General features: G+C 43.1%; 2 protein-coding genes across 2 annotated transcripts; both read left to right on the forward strand.

The window, feature by feature from the left end:
• The first annotated feature begins 781 nt into the window (after positions 1–781).
• On the forward strand, positions 782–15,526 carry LOC105031516 (broad substrate specificity ATP-binding cassette transporter ABCG2). The gene is made up of 16 exons (XM_029117966.2): positions 782–888; positions 1,038–1,246; positions 6,162–6,221; positions 6,815–6,929; positions 7,873–8,025; positions 8,302–8,459; positions 8,745–8,896; positions 9,347–9,448; positions 9,556–9,688; positions 9,925–10,042; positions 10,517–10,599; positions 11,975–12,064; positions 13,073–13,197; positions 13,465–13,619; positions 13,871–14,040; positions 14,562–15,526. Exons 2-16 carry the CDS (start codon positions 1,059–1,061, stop codon positions 14,707–14,709), a joined length of 1,950 nt encoding a protein of 649 aa, XP_028973799.2. The 5' UTR covers positions 782–888; positions 1,038–1,058; the 3' UTR covers positions 14,710–15,526.
• Positions 15,527–20,990: 5,464 nt separating this feature from the next.
• Positions 20,991–24,054, forward strand: LOC114830323 (cell surface glycoprotein 1-like). The gene is made up of 2 exons (XM_029117742.2): positions 20,991–21,074; positions 22,061–24,054. The coding sequence occupies exon 2, from the start codon at positions 22,329–22,331 to the stop codon at positions 23,463–23,465; it is 1,137 nt and encodes a 378-aa protein (XP_028973575.2). The 5' UTR covers positions 20,991–21,074; positions 22,061–22,328; the 3' UTR covers positions 23,466–24,054.
• Positions 24,055–26,186: the final 2,132 nt, after the last annotated feature.

Raw genomic sequence — 26,186 nt, forward strand, 5'->3', positions numbered from 1 at the left:
AGCTTTCCTTGTTAAAATGTATAGTTATTGGTGGCGTTTTGAAATCTGAATACAACAAATGTAAATAGTTGTTATATTTGTTGTGAAAATCAGATTCCATCCATATTTCCTTGAATGGTGTTTGAAAAATGGGAATGGGAAGAATTGTACCAGAAATGTACCAACAAAATCTATAGACATTCTACTATACATGGAAATATATTTTTATAACTGTTCTAAATCCATACTAGTCTAAATGGCAAATTACGAGTATAGGTTACGTTGGAAGGATTAAGGGAAGAATGAGGGAAGGCTTTAGGAATGGAATGAGGTAAATAATGAGGGAAGGATTTAGGAATTGAATGAGGGATGAAATTAAAAGGAATGTGGTTAGAAATGAAGAGGAAGGAATGATGGAAGGAATAAGTGGAAAGGTAAGACGAAAGAAAAAATGGAAGGAGGGATGGAATGAGGAGGAAGGAATAAGAGTAAATCAATGGCTTTAATTAATAGCGAGGAGCTAGTCAACGCGTATTGTACGAGTGCCATTCTAAAGTAGCCTGCATACAGGATACCATCGGGAGGTTGAAATATCCAGCCGGTATAGCCACACAAAACCAGCATATTCAGTCATGTTTAATCTTAAAATGGAAACCTAACCTCAAAAAGAATGTCAATCCTAAACCTCACGCAGATGATGACCAAAAAGATAACTTTTACGCAGTGGCTATGTTGTCACTTGTGTTGCTATAGAATCTACTGGACAACCTCATTTTACATAGCCGTTTCCTGTTATCAAACTCTCACGGCTTGACAGGACTATAAAGCTAGGAAGCTGAAGACACCAAGACACAGCTCGCCAACTAGATTACATAGCACCACGCGCCGCAAGTTGAGTTCAGTCGCTGGGTAAGTGCGCTGTTAGCCTATATATTTTTTTTTTTAATGAATGAATGTATTTAAATGCGACAGTTAATAAGCAATACGTTATGTTTCAAAGTATTACTGCAATACGACAGAAACCACCAAATATACCTGTCAACTCTTACTAATTTCAGAAAGGAGAACACCTCGTCGCAATGACGGAGCGCTACAACAACCACATTCCAATAGTGGGGGATATCAACGGGACTCCCAAATGCGAAGCCAAGTCCCCAAAGGCTTCGACCGTTAGTTTCCACAACATCCACTACAAGGTGACGCAAAGTCGCGGTTGTCTGTGTATCAAGAGGAAAAGCACAAGCAAAGACATTCTCATAGATCTAAAGTAAGTAGACACAGTGAACTGATCAGTAACAGAAGAAATAGCCAGTTCTATTTTTCAGTCTTTGTCCAACAGGCTCAGTTCATAGAACCAGTGTAAACCAAATTTCCGCTATTTAGTCGGGAAGATGCATTTCTATTTTTACTCATACTCATCTGACTCTAGCTTTCGAACGGTTGGAGCTTTCAGCTATTATGAATGTTTAAATTGAAACATGTCTTCCCGGCACATGTGTTTCCCACGTTTTAGTTTTAACGACTCTGAGGTTACATAGTTCCTCGCCGCACAGCACTCTTCATACACGTGTGAACAACTGGGGAAGAGAATAATTCTTTACTACGGAAATCAATGCCGTTAAACCTCAATTAAAGCAATGTCGAACAACATTTAAAAAGCACTTTTCCAGTAATAACTAGAGTAAAACACCCGTCCAGATGTCAATTATATATAATCAGGTTGTAGGCACTAGTCAACCCCATAATACTACAAAGTAACTTCAACCAGTGAATGATAGTGATGGCTAGCTGTGCTAACTGCCCTACCTGTTTCTGTGACAGATTTTTCGATTGCTTGGGCAGTTTTGTCCATGCAGAATTCACATTTTCAAAACACTTAACACGCAGGTCCTAACAAAAAAACACAGAATAACTAATGTTTTCTGCAAAACGTAGACACTCAAAACGTAAAATACACCCCAACATAAAGTACTTGCATCAAATGATAAAACTTGTTATCTCATGAAATTGTATTCCAATCAATAATGTATTGTTCCAATCAATCATTAAATACTAATTACAACTATCAGTATAGCTTAACCTGGTTTAAGGGCTAACCCTATTTAATGTGTGGGACATGTTGATAATGTACTGATGAAGTACACAAATTACCTTTAATTATTCCCTTAAAATTATTTTACTAAATGAACAATACGGAAATGAATTGAAGAGCATGGATATCCAGAAACCAAAGGCGTTTGCCATTTTCCATCTCCTTTACAAATTCTGTATACTAACAATAAATTAAATCAAGCTAACAAATCACAGGAGAAATAAATACGTTTCTAAAGTGTGTTTTACACCTATACTGTCCTCAGTACGGTGTTTTGGAGCATTGTAACTGACCTAGGATCATTACTGAATATTCTTACTACTGATATGCCACTGTTGATCTGACATAGTTTGAACCCACTGCCCAGCCTTTCTCATGGAAACACTGTGGTGGAGTGTGACATGGACTTTCATCTAACACCTTGGTTCTTTGTATTCCACCTTGAGCACTTCCACCACCACACATCTGAGCCCCTGTTCTCTAACACTTGTTTGGTCGATTCTTGCAAATAGCAACGCTTTAGGTGACCCCTTTCATGTATGGATAAGAATGCGGATTGAAAATTTGTGCAAATAATTTTGCGTACGCGTAGAAGAGTTTCACATTCAAGGAAGACATTTGTGTTGGCTGTGATCGAACGTGTTGGTTTTGTTTGACATAGTTTACTCAACTCAGTTTCACTTTTTCCCCCCAGAGAGTTCCGTTTAGTCTTTTGCAGGAATGTGCATCGTTATGTGTGACTGACTGTTTTGCAAATCAGTTCCATTTAAAGTTTCTTAGAAATTGAGAACAACTAGTGGTGTGGTAAGTGGGGTAATTACGAAATCGCCAACATGTGTTACCAAAAACTTCAAACACGATTCTCTGCTAATGAGATAAAATAGTCATGGAATTTCCTTGAAGAGAATGAGAAGTATTTAACGAGGTGGCATTTAGTGGCTAATTTAAATGGGCGCCAACCACCTTACCTCAGTGGAGGGGCATAGCCACGGTGAAACTTCAGTCCCATTAGGGCTTTCGGTGTATATTTATGTTTTCACAAACATGACGTTTGACAACCTTATATTTGGGGTTTTGATGGGGTCCGACAGAGGCGTTGCTAGGATCACAATTCATTCAGGGTTTAGCCCACTCCCCCGCCCCACTTCCCTGGGACAGAAAGTACAGGATTTTGAATGTACATGGGGAAAATTGCGATGTAGCCTACATGCTAACGCTCTACACGTCTACATTATCATAATGTGCGATCGGAATTAGAAATGAATAGATCAGGGATTTTTTTTTTTGTATTATTATTTTTGGACAATTTGAGATCCGGGGCTATTCATGAAAGATCCTGGGGTATAGCCCCGGACGCCCAGGCCTAACGACGCCACTGGGGTCCGACATGAGGTGTTTTGTAAGTTGTAGTATTTTCTTCACAAGTTGCTGATCCACATACAAACAATAATAGAATGTTCTATAATAGATAATAGATTCAAACGCTGTGATTCAATTTTATGATATGAATCCACTCGGGTGGAGGATGTACGTGATGTGATCAAAGACCACTCAGATCAAAAGGCACACACACTTTCTTAACAGCAAACACTCACATTTCCTAAATTATATTTTTTCAATCACAGGAAGGAACCACTAGTTTTTCAGAGGTTTAGCACAAGGCCACACAAACAGACACTCATAACCACCTATACACACACCCAGGCACACACATTTACAGGAGATCTGGGATTTGTGTCTGATCTGCTTCCCATTGTTTTGATGTAGAGGCACAGTTTCAGACACTGATGAACGTTAAAAACCACAACACACATTATCAATCAGATCTTGTCTAACTCAAGGATTGTGACCCACCCTTAGTAAAAACGCCTTGAAATTATTCTCAGTTACCCAGGAGTAAGATTTATTTTGCAAATGTTTGCCATATCCTAGGGGGGCTGGGGGCTGGGGGGGGGGGTTATGTTAACAACTAACTAATTACCGTTTTGCGAAGGAAGGAAGCGAAGTCTCTCAGCCAAATCTCTCTCATCCGCTAATTTGAACTGTCATATATTACAGACAAAAATAACCTATTGCTTTTTGTTAAGTCTAACAGGATACAGTAGCTGTTTTTGTTTTTTTTGTTTATGTTTTGTTTTGCTTTTTGTTTATGAGTGGTTGATACATTTTTGGACCCCCGACTCTCTGCTGAAGATGCTACTTTTGACAGTTCTTTTCTGCTCACGGTGGCTCAGTATCTAGAATGGTCAGTGCATCTCTTTGACTATTTATACACAGACACTCATTTCAATTTAAAAAGCCACAGGTGTGGGAAATTTACCTTTAATTGCCATTTCCACCTGTGTGTGTCACCTTGTGTGTCTGTAGCAAGGCCAAACATTCAAGGGTATGTAAACTAAATGTAATCAGGGCTATTTGGGTGTTTTCTCTTATCATTTTGAATTAAAAAGGAGGCAAACGGCTAAGTGATAATAAATAGCTTCATATGATCACTATCCTTAAATAAAAGACCGTTTTTTTTGCATCATATTTTCAAAATCAATGCCAAAATGTCACAATTTCTCCCAGGGTATGCAAACTTGTGAGCACAACTGCATATCTAAAGAAATAATTATGTGTGTGTCTTTGTCTTTATGGTCTCTGTTATTGTGGGACTACATTTCAACTTTAGAACAAATACACACTGCAAAATGTCTGTGTAATCTGATCAGTCAGTTGAAGGTTCAAGGTTCTCAGTCTGTGTGTGTGTGTGTGGCTGTCTGTTATGTGGCAGAAAGAGAATGAGCAATGGTTTTGTGTGTGTGTGTGTTTAGTGTTAGTAAGTCAAAGAGCAAGTGTGTGTTTTTATAAAGGGAGCAGGCATGATGTGTGTGAGGGTGTGTGTAGGTGATAGAATTGAGTGATGTAAAAAGAGAAAGGGAAGGTTGGTTGTGCGTGTTTACAGCTGACAATGAATATTGAGTTTTGTCCCCAGTTTATTGGGCCGTTACGTTGAATCATTAACTGTCTGTGAGAGAGGTGAACTCTTGTATAGAGCAGCTGAACACCTGTCTTTCCCGATAAAATTATTAACCAAAAATCTATAGTAACATTGGACACTTCTATTGTAACATTTATAATTTATACTTTAAAAACAAGCACATTTTATTTGTTATACTATTATTTTTTCTCTCTGTGTCCAAACTGTCCATGCGTAGTCGTTTTTAGGGGTGTCTTGGAAGAAACTCCATGTGGCTCAAAAGATAATAGCCTAATGAGAAAAGCCTCACATCAATCGTGGATCACATTTGTATCTCTGTTCCAATACTGACAAACTGACAATCAGCTTCCAACAAACCTGACAGCAGAAACATACTGACATAATAAAATAAATATAAAATAATGTTGAATATGAAAATGTAGTCCATTATGTTGGTGGTTCATTTGCAAGATGTTTTACTTCTTTGTTTTTTTTTTCCTTTTCTTTGACCCTGAAGCTGTTTTACAAAGTTATAGACATTTACCAAAGTTGTAATTATACTGAGATGTTTCAGCAGTTTCAGTTCCTGCCATGTGCCAAATGTGCAACCTCCAGAGATTTCACAGGGATTCAGCAGCCTCAAAACAGCCCAGTCATGTTTCAGACGCCTCTGTCATGTTATGGGTGTGTAATGAGTGTGTTACGAGTGTGTCAACACTGGCGAGGATGTCTTATGAACGCAATCACCCAACTCCATCTCCCACAGATACAAAGCAGATTAACTGCCCAGTCATGTTTAGTAGGATTGCTTTGTCATAGTTTTTGATGTTCCTATAGATCTGCTATGAATGCTTCCTGTGCTGAAGAACGCCCTGTCCATGTCCATGCCCTGTCCATGGCCACGCCCTGTCCATGGCCACGCCCTGTCCATGGCCACGCCCTGTCCATGGCCACGCCCTGTCCATGGGTCGTTTGAGGAAATGACATGCTGTTCTATCACGATGTCGACTACATATTTGAAAAACCAACTGTAACATTTTAAACCAGTCATTTCTCCTTGACAGCTTCTGATCAGGGTCCATGTTTTTGCTCCATCCCCGCACTGACTCGTGTGTGTTTCCTGTTCCACAGTGGTGTGATGAAACCCGGTCTCAACGCCATCATGGGGGCCACGGGAAGCGGCAAGTCATCGTAAGTAGAGACCAAGCTGTGACCCGTGTCTAAACCTCTGAAACCACCATTCTGTCCCATAGTTGTGTTGTGGCTGCTTAAAAGGACATTCTAGAGAGATTCACATTTAGTGTTGATAACAATATTATTTTTTGAAAGTAACATCCGTTGCGTGCTAAAGTTCACACACCTGGTAAATCAGCGAGTGTTATAAAACTCAAAGAACAATGTCAACGGCCTCCCTTAATTGACGAACAATGGAGAAGCAATAGAGAGGAAAGCCCCCCCCCCCTCAGTCTATGCCTTGGTGTCCCTGGAACACCTATTGAAACATGCCTTGTGTTAAGTAAATTGGGTGTTGAGGCCCCCCTCCTGCGAATTTGGCTTCCTATATTTTCTAGAAACATGTCCTGAGGGCGGAGTGACGGTGTTGGGTCAGTAAGTCTTTGCACACTCCTACACTGGGGTTGGGGCCTTCCTCCTATTGTTGGTTTGCTTGACCTGCTTAACTTAAATGACAGTTTTCTCAGCCAACGTTTTTCAAAATGGGATGACTGTGCCTTTAAATGAGGTAGGTCATGGTTGTGATTATGTTGTGGTTGTGTCTTGGGGAGGTTTCTGGACGTGCTAGCAGCCAGAAAGGATCCAGCTGGCCTGACCGGAGAGGTGTTGATAGACGGAGCTCCTCAACCTCCCAACTTCAAATGTCTCTCAGGATACGTGGTCCAAGTAGGACACACACAACACACACAACACACACAACACACACATACACACACATACACAACACACACAACACACAACACACACAACACACACATACACACACATACACAACACACACATACACACACAACACACACGCACACAACAAACACGCCCAGCATGCACAACAGACACGCACAACACACACACAACATACACAACACTCACACACAACACACACACAACACACACGCACATCACACATGTCCAACACGCACAACACACACAACACACACGCACAACACACATGCCCAACACACACAACACACACAACACACACATACACACACATACACAACACACACGCACACAACAAACACGCCCAGCATGCACAACAGACACGCACAACACACACACAACATACACAACACTCACACACAACACACACACAACACACACGCACATCACACATGTCCAACACGCACAACACACACAACACACACGCACAACACACATGCCCAACACACACACCCAACACGCAAAACACACACGCACAACACACATGCCCAACACGCACAACACACACGCCCTACACACACACCCAACACGCAAAACACACACGCACAACACACATGCCCAACACACACAACACACATGCCCAACACGCACAACACACACGCCCAACACACACAACACACACGCAGCAGGCACAACACACATGCCCAACACACACAACACACATGCCCAACACGCACAACACACACGCCCAACACACACAACACACACGCAGCAGGCACAACACACATGTTTTTTTGACCAGTGTTTGGACCATTGGCCGTTACTATAATAACCATGATCATCATCATAATAATAATAATAACAAAATAATGGGGGATTTACAAGTAGTGAGAATAGAACTAAATTCAAAAGAATACCAGGTGAATCTCTCTGTCGCCTCCTCGGTCAGGACGATGTGGTGATGGGGACACTGACGGTGAGGGAGAACTTCCGTTTTTCGGCGGCGCTGCGCCTCCCGTCCTCCATCAGTAACAAGGAGAAGGAGGACAGAATCAACCGACTCATCGAAGAACTGGGACTCACGAAAGTAGCGGACTCACGGGTCAGTGCGAGATGCACGTGTGTATGTGTGTCTGTGTGTGTGAATGCGTGTGCGCGGGTCTGTGTGTGTATGTGTATTCCAGGTCCGTGTGTACATGTGGAGACCCGAAGTCCCCTACACGATGAATCGGTCCCTACACGTTTTTTCTGGCCCACTAGGGATTTCCACCTTAAGTGTTAGGTTTTGGGCATAGTGTCAGATTAAATGTAGGTTTCAAGGTGAGGTCATTGAGGTCAGGGTTAGGTTTAGGGTCTCATGGATGTGGATGTGTTCCAGGTGGGAACCCAGTTGATCCGGGGGATATCTGGAGGAGAGAGGAAGAGAACCAACATCGGCATGGAGCTCATCATCAACCCTACGGTTCTCTTTCTGGATGAACCAACCACAGGGCTGGACGCTAGCACCGCTAACTCTGTACTGCTACTCCTCAAGAGGTAGGACACGGGCACTACTGTAGAATAGTATATACTTCTAATACTGTAGTAGTAGTGTGGGAGTTGTAGTTCTAATACTTTAGAATTTGGCTGAGTATTGTAGTTCTAATTTTGTCGAACTGTCTGGGTTTTATAGTTCTATTGCTGTAGGGTTAATCTGGGTATTGTAGTTTTCAAACTGTCGGACAAGGGTAGTAAACTTGAGTTGTACAGGGCCCAACCCCTTTTGTCTTTGGATCAGTAAAAGTGCGTAAATGTGTGCTAACCCCTCAAATTCCTCCCCAGGATGTCGAGTCACGGTCGTACCATCATCCTGTCCATTCACCAGCCTCGCTACTCCATCTACCGGCTGTTTGACAGCCTGACCCTGCTGGTCAACGGGAAACAGGTCTACCATGGCCCCGCCCAGAGTACTCTGGACTACTTCTCCAACATTGGTGAGACCGTGTTAGCAGGTCATGAGTTAGCGTGTCTCGTGCGTTAGTGTGTGTCATGTGTTAGCATGTGTCATATGTTAGCGTGTGTCATATGTTAGCGTGTCTTGTGTGTTAACGGGTGTCATGTGTTAGCGTGTGTCATGTGTTAGCGTGTCTTGTGCATTAGCGTGTGTCATGTGTTAACGTGTCTCATGTATGAGCATGTGTCATGTGTAAGCGTGTGTCATGTGTTAGCGTGTCTCATGCGTTAGCGTATGTCATGTGTTAGTGTGTGTCATGTGTTAGCGTGTGTCATGTGTGAGCGTGTGTCATGTGTTAGTGTTTCTTGTGCGTTAGCGTGTGTCATGGGTGAGCGTGTCTTGTCTTAGGAACATTCACATGGGAAATCAGCAAAAAACGTGTTGCGGTGCCCTGACATGTCAGTTCTACCTGTTTCTCATTCTTACACAGGGTATACCTGTGAGCCCCATAACAATCCCGCTGACTTCTTCCTGGACGTGATCAATGGCGATTCTACCAGTGTGAGCTCCAACCAGATTCAGAAAGGAGACGGTGAGCTCTGATTTGTTGAGGAGCGGGAACAGTGGGCGGGATCAGTCATTGAATGCACTGGGAGACTAAATATGGATGACTGGGAATTCCCCATTCTCCCTCCCCAGACTTGGACCCAGACAAGATAGCCAGTGTCCGTGAGAGCATTGAGGGCCGCCTGGTCCAGGAGTATCGGGGGTCCCAGTTCTACAGGGACACCAAGTCCCAATTGGAGCAAATCGTGGCAGGGAAGCAGTACAGGTACAGCCGGCAGCCATGACATTAGACAGGTTTGACCAACCCGAGGGTTGGCGGCTCGAATCCCAACGGTGACTCGCAAAATAGAAAGGGGCCCTGTGATGTTGAGGAAGGCATTTAACCTTACCTTCAGTTCCTCCTGGCTGAACTCATGCCTCCTGTGTGTGTGTGTGTGTGTGTGTGTGTGTGTGTCAGGGGTTGTGAGTATAAAGTGTTTTTGGGTTCTTCCACCTCTGCAGTGGGAAAACTCGCTCCCGGACCATCACCTACAACACCTCCTTCTCCACCCAGTTCAAATGGGTTCTGAGGAGAACCTTCAAAAACCTCATCCTCAACCCTCAGACATCATTTGCACAAGTATGTCTGTGTTTATCTATCTATCTGTCTACCCACCTATCCATCTGTCTACCTATCAGTCTATCTATCTACCCATCTATCTATCTATCTATCTATCTATCTATCTATCTATCTATCTATCTATCTATCTGTCTACCTATCTATCTATCTATCTATCTATCTATCTATCTATCTATCTATCTATCTATCTATCTATCTATCTGTCTACCTATCTATCTATCTATCTTTTATCTATCTATCAGTCTGTCTATCTATCTGTCTATCTATCTATCTATCTAGTCCCCTCACTCCTTAGTGTCCCTTTTGCCCCTCCCTCTTCAGAGTGCCCATACTATCTGCTCTGTTTCTCTGTCTGTCGGTCTGTGAATGGGTCTTTTGTTTTGATTGGTTGACTGTTGTAGATGATCTAAAGACCCATTGGCTGCATCTACAGTCTGTTAATCTGTCATCACATCGTGATGCCTCCTCTTCCAGATTGGAGTCACATTGTTCCTGGCTCTCATCGTCGGGGCAATATTCTTTGATGCCAAAAATGATCAGAGTGGCATCCAGAACAGGTGTGTGTGTGTTAAACAAGTGTGTCATGTGTGTGTTGTAAAGTGTGTGTTTAACATGTTGTCACAAATGGCCACATACTTTGGCAAATCCTCTCTAAACAGACCCCTCTCATCATCAGGGATGAGAGCCCTGTAGAGTCTCTAAAAGGTTGAGTAGATGCTGGGTGTTGTATGGGCCTATAGGGGGACATGGGTTAGGACACCATGCTCCGAAATAGCAGCACACATGGTGATCTATCCTCCCCGTTGGCCTGGCAAATCCACAGTCGCTCTGTGACCGATGATATTCCGCACCACGCCTTCTGCATTTGGTCAGGTTGAAGCCAGCCTCATCCACGTATACAAAGTTGTGAGAGGGTTCACTTGATTCCAACTCCATTATACACTATATCCCAGAACACACAGTTGAATTTGGTTTGGTAAGGAAGAGTGACATAAAATGTACATATACTGCATGTTCCTTCCACAGCAATGGAAATGTGTGCAGTTTATGCTTACTGTACTATGTATCACTATAACATGTTGCTGTAAAGTAGTTATATATGTTTTACCTGTACATGCTGGTACCATAGCAAAAGGTCTAATAGAAATGTGTAAAACTATGCTTGACAGTTTGACAAATAGTTCAACAATTTTGCATGTAATGGCTTATGCAAGGAACTGATGCCTAGATGCTTTGAGGGGTAAGACTATTCAACAGAGAACCATCTACTATATTTTGATCAACATGACATGAGCAATTGAAAATGTGGAAAAAAGCTGACACTTGTACATTATCAATTGCAATATGTACAAAGGAATAAGAAATATCTTTGATGTGCACAAGTTACTATATGATTTGGAATTTGTACAAGTAGTATCAAGAATGGCACTTTTGATCTAAGAAATGCACCAAAGCGACTGAGAAAAACTGTAATGCAATATAACAATATCAGTTGGCAGTAGCTTTTATCTGAATCTACTTAAACCTGTGTGAATGTTTTGAGAGGCCTCAGCAGGAGTCCTAGGAACATGTGTGTGTGTTTATTGTGTGTGTATGTTTAATGTGTGTATGTGTGTGTTTAATGTGTGTATGTGTGTGTTTAATGTGTGTATGTGTGTGATTAATGTGTGTATGTGTGTGATTAATGTGTGTATGTGTGTGTTTAATATGAGCATGTGTGTTTAATGTGTGCATGTGTGTGTTTAATGTGTGTATGTGTGTGTTTAATGTGTGTATGTGTGTGATTAATGTGTGTATGTGTGTGTTTAATGTGTGTATGTGTGTGATTAATGTGTGTATGTGTGTGTTTAATGTGTGTATGTGTGTGATTAATGTGTGTATGTGTGTGTTTAATGTGTGTATGTGTGTGTTTAATGTGTGTATGTCTTTCAGGATGGGGGCTCTGTTCTTCATCACCACCAACCAGTGCTTCAGCTCTCTGTCCTCTGCCGAACTCTTCATCACAGAAAGAAAACTGTTCATGTAAGTAACACACAAGCAAACACACACATATACTAACACAAACACACACACACACACATACTAACACAAACAAACACACACACACATACTAACACAAGCAAACACACACATATACTAACACAAACACACACACACACACACACATACTAACACAAGCAAACACACACACATACTAACACAAACAAACACACACACATACTAACACAAGCAAACACACACATACTAACACAAGCAAACACACACATACTAACACAAACAAACACACACATACTAACACAAACTAACACACACACATACTAACACAAGCAAACACACACATACTAACACAAACAAACACACACACATACTAACACAAGCAAACACACACATACTATCACAAACAAACACACACATACTAACACAAACAAACACACACACATACTAACACAAACAAACACACACATACTAACACAAACAAACACACACACATACTAACACAAGCAAACACTACACAAATTCTTTAAAAATAATACCAGTTACACCAGAGGTTTGACCACTGTAGAACACAGATCTGGACAGGAGACATAGAACACACCATGACCACGGACGCACAACACGCCATGACCATGGACGCGCAACACGCCATGACCACGGACGCACAACACGCCATGACCATGGACGCTCAACACGCCATGACCACCGACGTTCAACGGACGCACAACACGCCATGACCACGGACGTAGAACGGGCCATGACCACGGACATTAGTATCATTAACAACAACACAACAACAATTACGACAACAAAACAACCGTAATAACAACAATAACACCGCAAAATATATAAGAAAAAATTTCAAAAAACAACCTCAACAGTAACAAAAGTACACCAGAGAACTTACCACAGAAACATTATTGAGTAAGAAGCTGATTTCTTGTTGTTGTCTCTCCCTCTGTCTGTCTGTCTATCTTTGTCTGTCCGTCTGTCTGTCTCTCTTTCTCTGTCTGTCTGTGTGTCTCCCCCCTCCAGTCATGAATACATCAGTGGGTACTACAGAGTGTCGGTCTACTTCCTGTGTAAGATTCTGAGTGACATCCTCACACTAAGGACTCTACCAGCTATCGTGTTCAGCTGTGTGGCTTACTTCATGATCGGTGGGTAGGAACTTCTCACACACGAAAAATCCCAGCAAGGTCAAATTTGATTCGTCTCTCTGACAAACACACACAACCACAGAATAAAAACATACATTTCACTGGTGTCACATTCTATTGTAATGTTTCTATGTTGTCAGACACTTGAATTACCCATCTTGAATTATATATCTATACTCTCCATTGCACAGCTAGGATTATATACATAACCTTCTGATCTATATTTCTATGTTCTGATCTAGGATGTTATATTTCTATGTTGTCCAGGTTTTAAACCCACAGTGGGCGCGTTCTTCCTGTTTATGCTGACGGTTGCCCTGGTAGCGTACACGGCCACAGCTATGACCATGGCCATTTCAGCTGACCAGAGTGTAGTGGCCATTGCCAACATCTTCATGACCATAGCCTTCGTGTTCATGATGGTGAGAAGAACACATGCACTGATGCACAGATTAACACACACACACAGATTAATGCAGACACAAAGATTAACCCGCACACACACACATTCGAATGAACATGTAAACATATTAGACAACGCTGATCTGTGTTTGCTTGTGAACATTACAACTACACATCTGTCTCATCTCACATCCTTCTCTCCCCCCAAACACCCGTCCCATCCTCTCCCCCCAAACACCCGTCCCATCCTCTCCCCCCTCCCAACTTCCAGATCTTCTCTGGTTTATTGGTGAATCTGCCCAGTATCCCTAGTTGGCTAGCTTGGTTGAAGTATCTCAGCATCCCTCGATATGGACTGACAGCTCTGGAGATTAATGAGTTTGTGGGGCTCAAGTTCTGCAGTGATGAGCTGCTCAACAGCACCCTGCCGTCTGGGCTGATGTAAGTCACAGTCTCTTTGCTCTTGCTCACTCGCTAAGGGAGATCAGTTTCTCTGAATCACTCTCTCCGTGGGGTTCTCCCATCGCTGTTGTCTCTATATGACTCGCTGTCCATCTCAAGCCCAAAGACGTGTTCTAGAAAACCCCAGCAGTGTTCTAGAATATATGACTTTCATACATTTTGGATTCTCAGACCGACTCTTTAAGTATAAAATATCTATCCACTTTATTTATCAATTATGTATTTGGACTCTACATTTGTCCACTGATTTTGTCTCTTATTTGTACCCTTTGAACATACCTTGAACATACACTCAGATTACTCAGTTTTCTACAGCACTCAGATTACTCAGTTTTCTACAGCACTCAGATTACTCAGTTTTCTACAGAACTCAGATTATTCATTTTACAGCAGGGAGTTAGTTGAGAAATGTCATTCAGACTCTAGTTCAGGTTGAGGTTTAGTCTGTGACATGGATGTGTTTGTTTCTAAAAGTAGGAACCTTTTTGTTGTGAGTCCAGGTGTACTGGGGAGAACCTTCTGACGAACCAGGGGGTGGATTACTCGACGTGGGGGCTGTGGCAGAACCATGTCGCCATGGGTGTCATGACCATCATCCTCCTGGTAATCGCGTACCTCAAACTACGTTACATCAAGAAGTTCACGTAGAGGTCAGGGAAAAGCAAAAACCATCGTCGTCGACCAATCCTTGTCACAAGTCAAAGTTCAACTTGTTGTCTTCTCTACCAAATATTGGGTTGACTTCAAGCACACAGCTTAGGCCTTGTCCTGGGATTCTATCTACATTCAGCGTTCTCCATTCAGCTTTATTTTCCTAGTCCAAGACCAGGCCTAATCTTTGTCCTCAACCCGGCCCTATTTTATCTACAAAGAATGGCCTCCATTCATGCAAATGTTTTACATCACATCTCAAGATGTGACTTTTTTTGAGGCACTATGACTGCGTTTTACACAGTTGAACTCATCTTTCAACCAACCGGATTGGCTCTGAAAACGATCTGATCAAATCCGATCCGACCAATTAGTGTAATAAAAGAATTCAGATGTGGTGTGACCTGATTGTGTGGACGCACACATGCCAAAGAGTTCATGTGTATTAACAGCCAATATATTGACGATGCGCTGCTCTGTACATATCTACAGTAATGTATCCATGATCTTAGTGTCCTCATTCTCCACAGTCCAAACAGGGACCATAGGAACACAGTAATATACTGTCTGAACATGCCCCAATTCAACTGCATCCTCACTGGAGAAGCTCTGTTGTTTTTTAACAGACTGATCTGGGGACGCATACTGTAAATAAAGAAACTCATCACCTAGGCTGGGTTGAATGAATCCCAGCCCAGGTGACTAATACCGTTTTGTACGCCTTTTAAACCCTTTGTTTAATCGTAGTTACAAATTATGTCAATATTAATATAATTGTATTAATTATGAAAACAATAAAACTTTATATCGTGTACGTTGTAGTTGCTCTTCCTTTTACATGGCTTTGGTTCCTGACAGCAAAGTGTGAATGTGTGTGTATAAAGCCGGTTCCCCTCAAGTGGATTGGCTAATCGGTGTGAGGGGAGGGATCACAACAGTAGACAAACACACAAATGCACACACACACGTTAGGTAACGAATGAGGCTACATCAGTGCATTAAACTGGCTGCTCTGTTCCATTCTATCAACTTTCTATAGCTAGCTACCAGGAACCCTAAGTTTATGTTAGCAAGGCTAAGAAGAATGTTGAACTCTGAGTTACTCTATTTTGGAACAGGTAATTCTATTTTTCATATTTTTATTTGGAGCGTCATTCTCTAATGAGCATTGGTGCGGAACCGCTTTCTGACTTGTGAGTAATTGCAAAATGCTGTAATTGTTTTTTTACTGACAAAATCCTACCTAGTTGCTCAAATTTAACCAACATAATTTTGTCTAACTACATAGCTATCTGGCTAAAACATTGCCACCATGCAACCAAAACTAGGAGCACAGAAATGGAAGGACAAATCTAAAAGAGAATGTCAAAATATGTGTAGCAGTTCAGTAATGGCTAAATGTGACGAGTAGGTTATGAATTTAAATTATGTGACTAAATAAATTACCTGTGTTGAAAACAAAGGGATTTGAATGTGTCCTAGTTATGAATTAAAACATTCAACAATAAAATATTAATGACTTGTTTTTTGGACAGTAATATCATTACTATTTATTTTTTGGGCCGTGGTTGGGTTCAAAATATCAATATCATTTTGTCCCGGGCGGTTGGATTCCTGTCGGCGTCCCTGCACAGAGTCAATTATCAGTATCACCATGCACTCATTTTCCAGACATGGTACTGTATATCAAATAGAAATTGCACACATTTCTTAAGAATTACTAGTAAAATAATATACAGCAAATAGAAAACTGCACTATTCTCATTTCTAGCATTGAAATTCAATACAATATGTAGTCAAAGCTTTAAAACACATTTTACTGTACTATAGCAAACTTAAATTACAGCTCCTTATTTATGGTGCTTAACCAAAAATCACAGAATATTTTTTTTCCTCCTAGATAGACATTTCTTACTTCTCTTGACAAACTTGAATTAGTTATAAGTAAATTTTTGCTAACGAGTTCACAATTAGCTAACTTAGTTGGTTAGCTAACTTAGTAGGCTAAAGCTAACACATTTCTGTTATACATGATGAACCCACCGGAGAATCCCAAAAGGTTTTCTATCAGAGAACGATCTAATGTCTTACCTAGAACGTTTCCATTCAATCAACTCAATCTAGAAGCCAATCTCACATTTAATCTCTAAGATTGTGTCTCCCAATCCTGTTCCAGGGGACCCCCCAAGAGGTGCATGTTTTAGTTTTTGCCCTGGAACTCAAACACCTGATTCGAATGTTGCCCTACCACTCACACACTTGATTGATGTAATCAACCTATCATCAAGTCTTTGATTTGAATCAGGTGTGTGAGTGCCACGGCAAAAACTACAATGTGCACCCCTTGGGGTCTCCAGGACCAGGACTGGGAAAGACGTCTCTAAGACAACTTTTTGATGGTGTATTGTATTTGTATTGCTGAAGAGGTTGCACGATCTAAATGTAAATGTGATTACCAAATGAGCAGACACATTTACTGTGAACGCAGTCTCCGCTAATAAAACACTGCCTGGTTAAACAAGTTGTAGATGCCTTCTGATAATAATGAATGAAGCTTTAAGTCTCACTTAAACACGTCAGGTGGGGCCTCCCCCGGGAAGGGCCACAGTGTCGCCGGACCCCCCGTCTCAGTTCCAAGGTGTTATGCTGCTATATTATTGTGCTGGGGGATATGAGGAATGCACTTTCTAACTTTTCTCAGTCTCCTCCAGTTTTACATTTTAGGAGGAGATGAGGTCCTGGTCCAGTACCTGGTTTAGGGGGCCCGTTGCTGTCCCTGTCCTTGTCCACCTGGTCATACTTTTGACCTAGTCTAGAATCAAAAAGACTCTGAATTTAGCCCAGAGAAATGTATTTATTATTCTAATTGGACTCTTAATATCTCACCCGGCACAGCCAGAAGAGGACTGGTCACCCCTCTGAGCCTGGGTCCTCTCTAGGTTTCTTCCTAAAATTCGGCCTTCTTAGGGAGTTTTTCCTAGCCACTGAAATCCAACACTACTGTTGTTTGCTCCTTGGGGTTTAAGGCCGGGTGTCTCTGTAAAGCACTTTGTGACAACTGCTGTTGTAAAAAGGTCTTTATAAATAAATTTGATTGATTGATTGAGGTGTCTGTATGAAACATGTATGTCCACGATCAGACAGCAGCTTCAGAAAACAGCGGCTGTGGTTACAAAGTAGGCATATCTGTTTTGTTAGTGTGCAGTGTGCACGCGTGAGATCAGATTGCTTCGTGGGTCAGTCTACTTTTGTGTCTTCATGCATGTCAGTTTTCTGTCAAAACTGCTTCTAAATCTCCACACATCCTGGTCCAAGGCTGAATTTGACACCCAGGCTGTCAGCACTTCTTGTCATAGAGCTAGATGGGTCACCAGTGTACCCAAACTCTCCCAATAGAAGAAGCATACCTCCAACCCCCACCAGACCACCACCCACGGACAAAAAAAACTCCACCACTTTGTATCGAGCAGTTGACATAGACGGGTCACCTGTGAACCACAACCCTCCCTATAGGATAAAACCACACCGAAGCAAAGCTCTGACCACAACCCCAGCCATGACAAGGACAACCCCAGCCATGACAAGGACAACCCCAGCCATGACAAGGACAACCCCAGCCATGACAAGGACAACCCCAGCCATGACAAGGACAACCCCAGCCATGACAAGGACAACCCCAGCCCTGACAAGGACAACCCCAGCCATGACAAGGACAACCCCAGCCATGACAAGGACAACCCCAGCCATGACAAGGACAACCCCAGCCCTGACAAGGACAACCCCAGCCCTGACTAGGACAACCCCAGCCCTGACAAGGACAACCCCAGCCATGACAAGGACAACCCCAGCCATGACAAGGACAACCCCAGCCCTGACAGTGATGACAACAACCCCAGCCCTGACAGAGATGACGACAACCCAGCAGACGCCACCCTATTGAATTACTGGGTTGAGTAGTGGGTTGATGAAAGACAGGTAAGTGTGTGCTTAGTAAGTAGTAAAATGCCAGATGTGCGGATGGAGTCGTAAGTGAGGGAACAGACAAGACATGTTGCAGTCAATTGTTCTAGTGGAATTTAGGAGGGAAACCTGCCTATGGGTTAACCCCTGGTGGAAAGCCAGACTGATATGAGGAAAAACCTGGACTGATTTAGATCATTTAACATGTTTCAATGAATTCCAGTTATTTTGTAAGATGTTACATCCTGTTCCCTATATAACAGAAGCTTTCTGAGCAGTGCCCTTACAGATTGTCACTGGGTAACGTTTTGTTATATCTCTCTGCTTGCAGGCATAAATAAAAAGTATTGAAAGACTTCTGCATGGTAAATTTCCACCACAATGTACAGCACAATGGACACTGGAGTCAGTAACAACTCAGTCCAGGTTACACTACAAACAGGATTGGAGGACCAATTGACCCTGTTACACCTCAACCTGTTACACTTTCTTTTACCATTCACCAAACTGGAATAATAATAAATTGCTCTTTGGAAGTATTTTTCACTTTGAATGAGTCTTCGCACTCTAATTAGCACTTCATGCTGTACAGCCTCTCTGTCTCCTTCGTCTGCATGTTAGTGCCATCTACTGGACAGTGGATAGAGCTGAAACATCAGTACCACAGCACTCAAATTAATCAGTTTACTACAGCACTCAGATTACTAATTTTACAGCAGGGAGGTGGTTGAAAAATGTCATTCAGACTCTAGTTCAGTTTGAGGTTTCGCCTGTGACACGGATGTCTTTGTTTCTAAAAGTAGGAACCTTTTTGTTGTGACTCAAGGTGTACTGGGGAGGAACTTCTGACGAACCAGGGGGTGGATTCTTCATCCTCCTGGTAATCGCGTACCTCAAACTAAGTTTCATCAAGAAGGCCACAAAGAGATCAGGGAGCAGCAAAAATCATCATTGACCAAACATTGTCACAAATCAAAGTTCTACTTGTTGTCTTCTCTACCAAATATTGGGTTGACTTCATGGACACAGAGGCCTTGTCCTGGACTTCTATATCCATTCAGCATTATTTTCCTAGTCCAGGACCAGGCCTACATTTCTTCCCCACAAACTCATCTTTCAACCAACCGGATTGGCTCTGAAAACGATCTGATCAAATCCGATCTGACCAATTAGTGTAATAAAATAATTCAGATGTGGTGTGACCTGATTGTGTGGACGCACACATGCCAAAGAGTTCATGTGTATTAACAGCAAATATATTGACGATGCGCTGCTCTGTACATATCTACAGTAATGTATCCATGATCTTAGTGTCCTCATTCTCCACAGTCCAAACAGGGACCATAGGAACACAGTAATATACTGTCTGAACATGCCCCAATTCAACTGCATCCTCACTGGAGAAGCTCTGTTGTTTTTTAACAGACTGATCTGGGGACGCATACTGTAAATAAAGACACTCATCACCTAGGCTGGGTTGAATGAATCCCAGCCCAAGTGACTAATACCGTTTTGTACGCCTTTGAAACCCTTTGTTTAATCGTAGTTACAAATTATGTCAATACTAATATAATTGTATTAATTATGAAAACAATAAAACTTTATATCATGTACGTTGTAGTTGCTCTTCCTTTTACATGTGCACACACACACACACACACACACACACACACACACACACACACACACACACACACACACACACACACACACACACACCCTAGATGTTCCTTCAAGATAACAGAACACCTGTGGAGAAGTCTGGGTGCAACTTGATGCCATCTAAGGCTTTGGTTCCTGACAGCAAAGTGTGAATGTGTGTGTATAAAGCCGGTTCCCCTCAAGTGGATTGGCTAATCGGTGTGAGGGGAGGGATCACAACAGTAGACAAACACACACGCACACACACACATTAGGTAACGAATGAGGCTACATCAGTGCATTAAACTGGCTGCTCTACTCAACTCTACCCCCCATCGCCCCTCGTCTCCACACTCTTCTAGGATCCCTTATGAAAGACCAGGGGCAGAGACGGATTGGCTGGGTTTAGACAGGCGGCCCTGATGACACACCCCGTCTTTTGACCAATCAGGTCAAAAGACGGGGTGGATAAGAATGTTTCTGTCTAAACCCCGTGGTTTGGATACAGTTAGGAAACCCTTGCAACAGGGGTGGCCACACCTGAGGCAGATTTAGACCCATTGAATCACCTGAGTCATCCCTTAAATCTGATCCAAATAAGCTACATAAACATTTCCTGAGTCTGGGCATGGAAACCCCAGCACACAACACTCAACTATACAGAACGCTTCCCTACCCTCTCTGACTCCAAGCCATGTTCTCCAACATAGAAGTAGTCTGCCTGCTTGTCATCTTCAAGGTTCCCTTTGTTACAGGAACAGGTCAGTACAAATATATTGCTTAACAGTTATTGTGCTGGTTCTGCAGAGACTGATTCAATCTAGTCCTGACATTTTTTTATCTAGTTTTTTGTTGTTGTCCTGGGCTAAGCTTAATCGGGCTCTGCACACAGTCTCCATAGACTATTTTAACTGTTTAGGCTTTCACTGACAGTGGAAACCATAAATCGTGTGTCTTAACTGGGCCTTTTACTGGATCTTATGTTAACTTGTCCTGTTAATGGATCCAATGTCCTATTTGGTCTTTTTGTCCTGAATCTAATGTCTCACCTAGAACATTTCCATTTAATCAACTCAATCTAGAAGCCAATCTCACATTTGATCTCTAAGATTGTGTCTCCCAATCCTGTTCCAGGGGACCCCCAAAGAGGTGCACGTTTTAGTTTTTACCCTGGAACTCAAACACCTGATTCGAATGTTGCCCTACCACTCACACACTTGATTGATGTAATCAACCTTTCATCAAGTCTTTTTTTGAATCAGAAGGAGGTGAATCAGGTGTGTGAATGCCAGGGCAGAAACTAAAATGTGCACCCATTGGGTCCCCGGGAACAGGACTGGGAGACACGGCTCTAGGACTAACTTTGATGTTGTTCTGCTCGTGTTGCTGAAGATTTTCCAGTCGCACGATCAAAATGTAATGAACACAACCACCTCTAATAGAAGACTACCTGGTTAATCAAGTTGTAGATGCCTTCTGTTAATAATGAATGAAGCTTTAAGTCTCACTTAAACCGCTAGGTGTAGGTGTCTGTATGAAACATGTATGTCCACGATCAGACCGCAGCTTGAGAAAACAGCGGCTGTGGTTACAAATTATGCATGTCTGTTTTGTTTGTGTGCAGTGTGCACGCGTGAGATCAGATTGCTTCAGAAAACTGTTTGTTTAATGCATCCATTTGCCTGTCTGCCTTCATGTATGTCTATCTTCCTGTCTATCTGCTTCTTAATCTCCTTCACCCACCCAGGCTGGCAGCACCCTGGCCCCAGGCTGAAATTTGACCCCTGGCTGTCAGCGTTACAGTTCATAGAGCTAGATGGGTCACCAGTGTACCCAAACCCTCCCTGTGGAGGAACCATACCTCGAACCCCCACCAGACCACCTCCCATGGACAAAAAAAACTCCACCACTTTGTACCAAGCAGTTGACATAGACGGGTCACCTGTGAACCACAACCCTCCCTGCAGGGTCATTCTACACCCAGACCAAGCTTTGACCACAATCCCAGCCCTAACATGGACAACCCCAGCCATGACAAGGACAACCCCAGCCTTGACAAGGACAACCCCAGCCATGACAAGGACAGCCCTAGGAATGACAAGGACAACCCCAGCCCAGACAGTGATGACGACAACCCCAGCCCTGACAAGGACAACCCCAGCCATGACAAGGACAACCCCAGCCCTGACAGTGATGACGACAACCCCAGCCCTGACAAGGACAACCCCAGCCATGACAAGGACAACCCCAGCCCTGACAGTGATGACGACAACCCCAGCCCTGACAGTGATGACGATAACCCCAGCCATGACAAGGACAACCCCAGCCCTGACAGTGATGACGACAACCCCATCCATGACAAGGACAACCCCAGCCCTGACAGTGATGACGACAACCCCAGCCCTGACAGTGATGACGACAACCCCAGCCCTGACAACGACAACCCCAGCCCTGACAATGACAACCCCAGCCATAACAATGATGACCACATCCCCAGCCAGGACAGTGATGATGACAACCCCAGCCCTGACAAGGACAACCCCAGCCTTGACAAGGACAACCCCAGCCATGACAAGGACAGCCCTAGGAATGACAAGGACAACCCCAGCCCAGACAGTGATGACGACAACCCCAGCCCTGACAAGGACAACCCCAGCCCTGACAAGGACAACCCCAGCCCTGACAGTGATGACGATGACCCCAGCCCTGACAAGGACAACCCCAGCCCTGACAGTGATGACGATGACCCCAGCCATGACAAGGACAACCCCAGCCCTGACAGTGATGACGACAACCCCAGCCCTGACAGTAATGATGACAACCCCAGCCCTGACAAGGATAACCCCAGCCCTGACAACGACAACCCCAGCCCTGACAATAACAACCCCAGCCCTGACAATGATGACCACATCCCCAGCCATGACAGTGATGACGACAACCCCAGCCATGAAAAGGACAACCCCAGCCTTGACAGTGAAGAGGACAACCCCAGCCCTGACACTGATAAGGACAACCCCAGCCAAGACAGTGAAGAAGACAACCCCAGCCAAGACACTTTTGAGGACATCCCCAGCCCTGACAAGGACAACCCCAGCCCTGAGAGTCAGAAGTACAACACCAGCCATGAAAGTGACAAGAAAAGCCAACATTAGGATACCATTCACCAAACCGGCCTTCAACCACCCCTCGCACAAGTTGATCCAACTCCTCCTGTACAGATACAATTTGATCAGACATTCTGGTTATTGGCTGTTGCCTGAACAAAGAGGTCTCTCTGAACCAATCAGAATGCTCTCTCATCAACACAGAGTGGCGTCTTCTGGGTTATGGACCAACTACATGAAGAACCGAGATTCAACGTCTGTTGTGAATGGAAACAACAGACAGTTAGTTTGGTCAGTACTGGGGAGAGCAGGACAGGCAAAAAGACAGAGAATCGTTGTATCCTCCTCATCTTCTGAGGGAGACTAGGGATGCAAAATGTCCTGGTTCCAATCCTTTCAAGACATTTTACAACAGGGATTACTGGACAACCCGGCAATGTTTGTAAAGCTACTGGAATTATTCATCTACAATGAACACGTACAGCTTTGGACATTAGAGTCAGTAAAAACTCAGTCCAGGATACACTACAAACAGGACTGGGGTCAAGTCATACTGAGGGCATGTTCTTGCTTACAAAACACCGTAATTGTAGTAATTATAACATTGTTTTTATTATTACACCAGTAGTACATTGCTACCACCAAATAAATATAAAAGTATTCAATAAAATAAAAGTATTATGAAAAAGGTTTGTTTTATTATGAAAACATGGTGGTGTCAGAGGTGTAACATGGTGTTTTGGTGGTGTCAGAAGTGTAACTGGCGTAACATGATGGTATCAGTGGTATAACATGGTGTTTTTGTGGTGTCCGAGCTGTAACCGGCGTAATGCAGTGGTGTCAATTGTGTAACATTTCTTTGTGGCGTCAGAGATGTCACTGGTGTAACATGGTGGTGTCAGAGGTGTAGCTACATAAGAACTGTGAGTTGCCACTTGGGTTTACCTCTCCTGCCCCGCAGTGCCACACCCAGCCACGGCATGGCAGTGAAGTCCAACCTGGTTGGTTGTCATTGCCCTCACTTGTGTTCCTTGTCACTGTCACTATTTAGGTTCTTCCTTCTCTAGTGTATGTTGTCTGTCATTGTTTGGTTTTGTTCCTATGCAACGTTGTTTGTTTTTTTGATGACTGGATTTAGTCAGACCAAGGTGCCAGAGTCGGCCAATGTCTGCATGAGGTTTTGGCAATGCCAGAGGTGTAGTTGGTGTAACGTGGTGGTGTCAGAGGTGTAACATGGTGTTTTGGTGCTGTCAGAGGTGTCATTGGTGTAACATGGTGTTGTCAGAGATGTAACATGGTGTTTTGGTGGTTTCAGAGGTGTCATTAGTGTAACATGGTGGTGTCAGAGGTGTAACATGGTGTTTTGGTGGTGTCAGAAGTGTAACTGGCGTAACATGATGGTATCAGTGGTATAACATGGTGTTTTTGTGGTGTCCGAGCTGTAACCAGCATAATGCGGTGGTGTCAATTGTGTAACTTGTCTTTGTGGCGACAGAGATGTCACTGGTGTAACATGGTGGTGTCAGAGGTGTAACATGGTGTTTTGGTGGTGTCAGAAGTGTAGCTGGCGTAACATGATGGTATCAGTGGTATAACATGGTGTTTTTGTGGTGTCCGAGCTGTAACCGGCGTAATGCAGTGGTGTCAATTGTGTAACATTTCTTTGTGGCGTCAGAGATGTCACTGGTGTAACATGGTGGTGTCAGAGGTGTAGCTACATAAGAACTGTGAGTTGCCACTTGGGTTTACCTCTCCTGCCCCGCAGTGCCACACCCAGCCACGGCATGGCAGTGAAGTCCAACATGGTTGGTTGTTATTGCCCTCACTTGTGTACCTTGTCACTGTCACTATTTAGGTTCTTCCTTCTCTAGTGTATGTTGTCGGTCATTGTTTGGTTTTGTTCCTATGCAACGTTGTTTGTTTTCTTGTCTTTGTTTCAGTTTTATCATGTCTTAGACTTAGTTCTCTTTAAGAGTCCTCCGTTATCCCCACGCCTGCATCCTGCCTCCTATAAGCAACATTACAAGAACGTAAAGAAAATAAAGAAAAAATGATTAGGATTTATATCAACCGATTATAAAGACTTGCATCAACTAATTAAAAAGACTTACATCAACCAATTATAAGTGTGGTTGGTACTGGTCCAGATTATTACTAATGTGACCTCTGAAGGCAGTGTCCACAACAGCCTATTCAGCTCTAGACTGAACAGCTCATATTCTGTTCCTCCTCTGAAGTCCCCAACACAAGCAGGTTATGCATATGTGGGCTGAAGCAGATGACAGAATTTGGCACCGTGATTTGAAAAACACTAAACACACTTGTACGCATTTGACACAGAAATGTGTCATTTCCTTGCAATTTCAAAGCAAAGGCTTTCAAATGAACACACCCATGAACCAACTGGTTAAACACAGCCACCAGGTGTGCACACACACTGGTGCTTAATTGTAGCCACACCAATCAGGTTTAAGCACTATAAAAAGGCAACAGGTAAGTTCACCTGTCTTAAAAAAAATGTGACAGTGTCAGAGGAAGAAGGAGAGTGTGGATGAGGTAATCCAGAGAGAACAAGGTGGAGGAAGAGGAAGAGGGAGAAGAAGAGGGAAAGGAAGACCTGGAGGAGGGGTAGGACATGCACAAAGAAAAAGACAACCAAATCTGTGTAACGAAATTTGTGCTACAATTGTGGGCCATGTAATAAACCACGGACTAACACTGAGGGAGGCTGGACTGAGAGTACAGACTAACACTGAGGGAGACTGGACT

Source organism: Esox lucius, chromosome 24 (assembly GCF_011004845.1).
Source record: "Esox lucius isolate fEsoLuc1 chromosome 24, fEsoLuc1.pri, whole genome shotgun sequence".
Taxonomy (NCBI): Eukaryota; Metazoa; Chordata; class Actinopteri; order Esociformes; family Esocidae; genus Esox; species Esox lucius.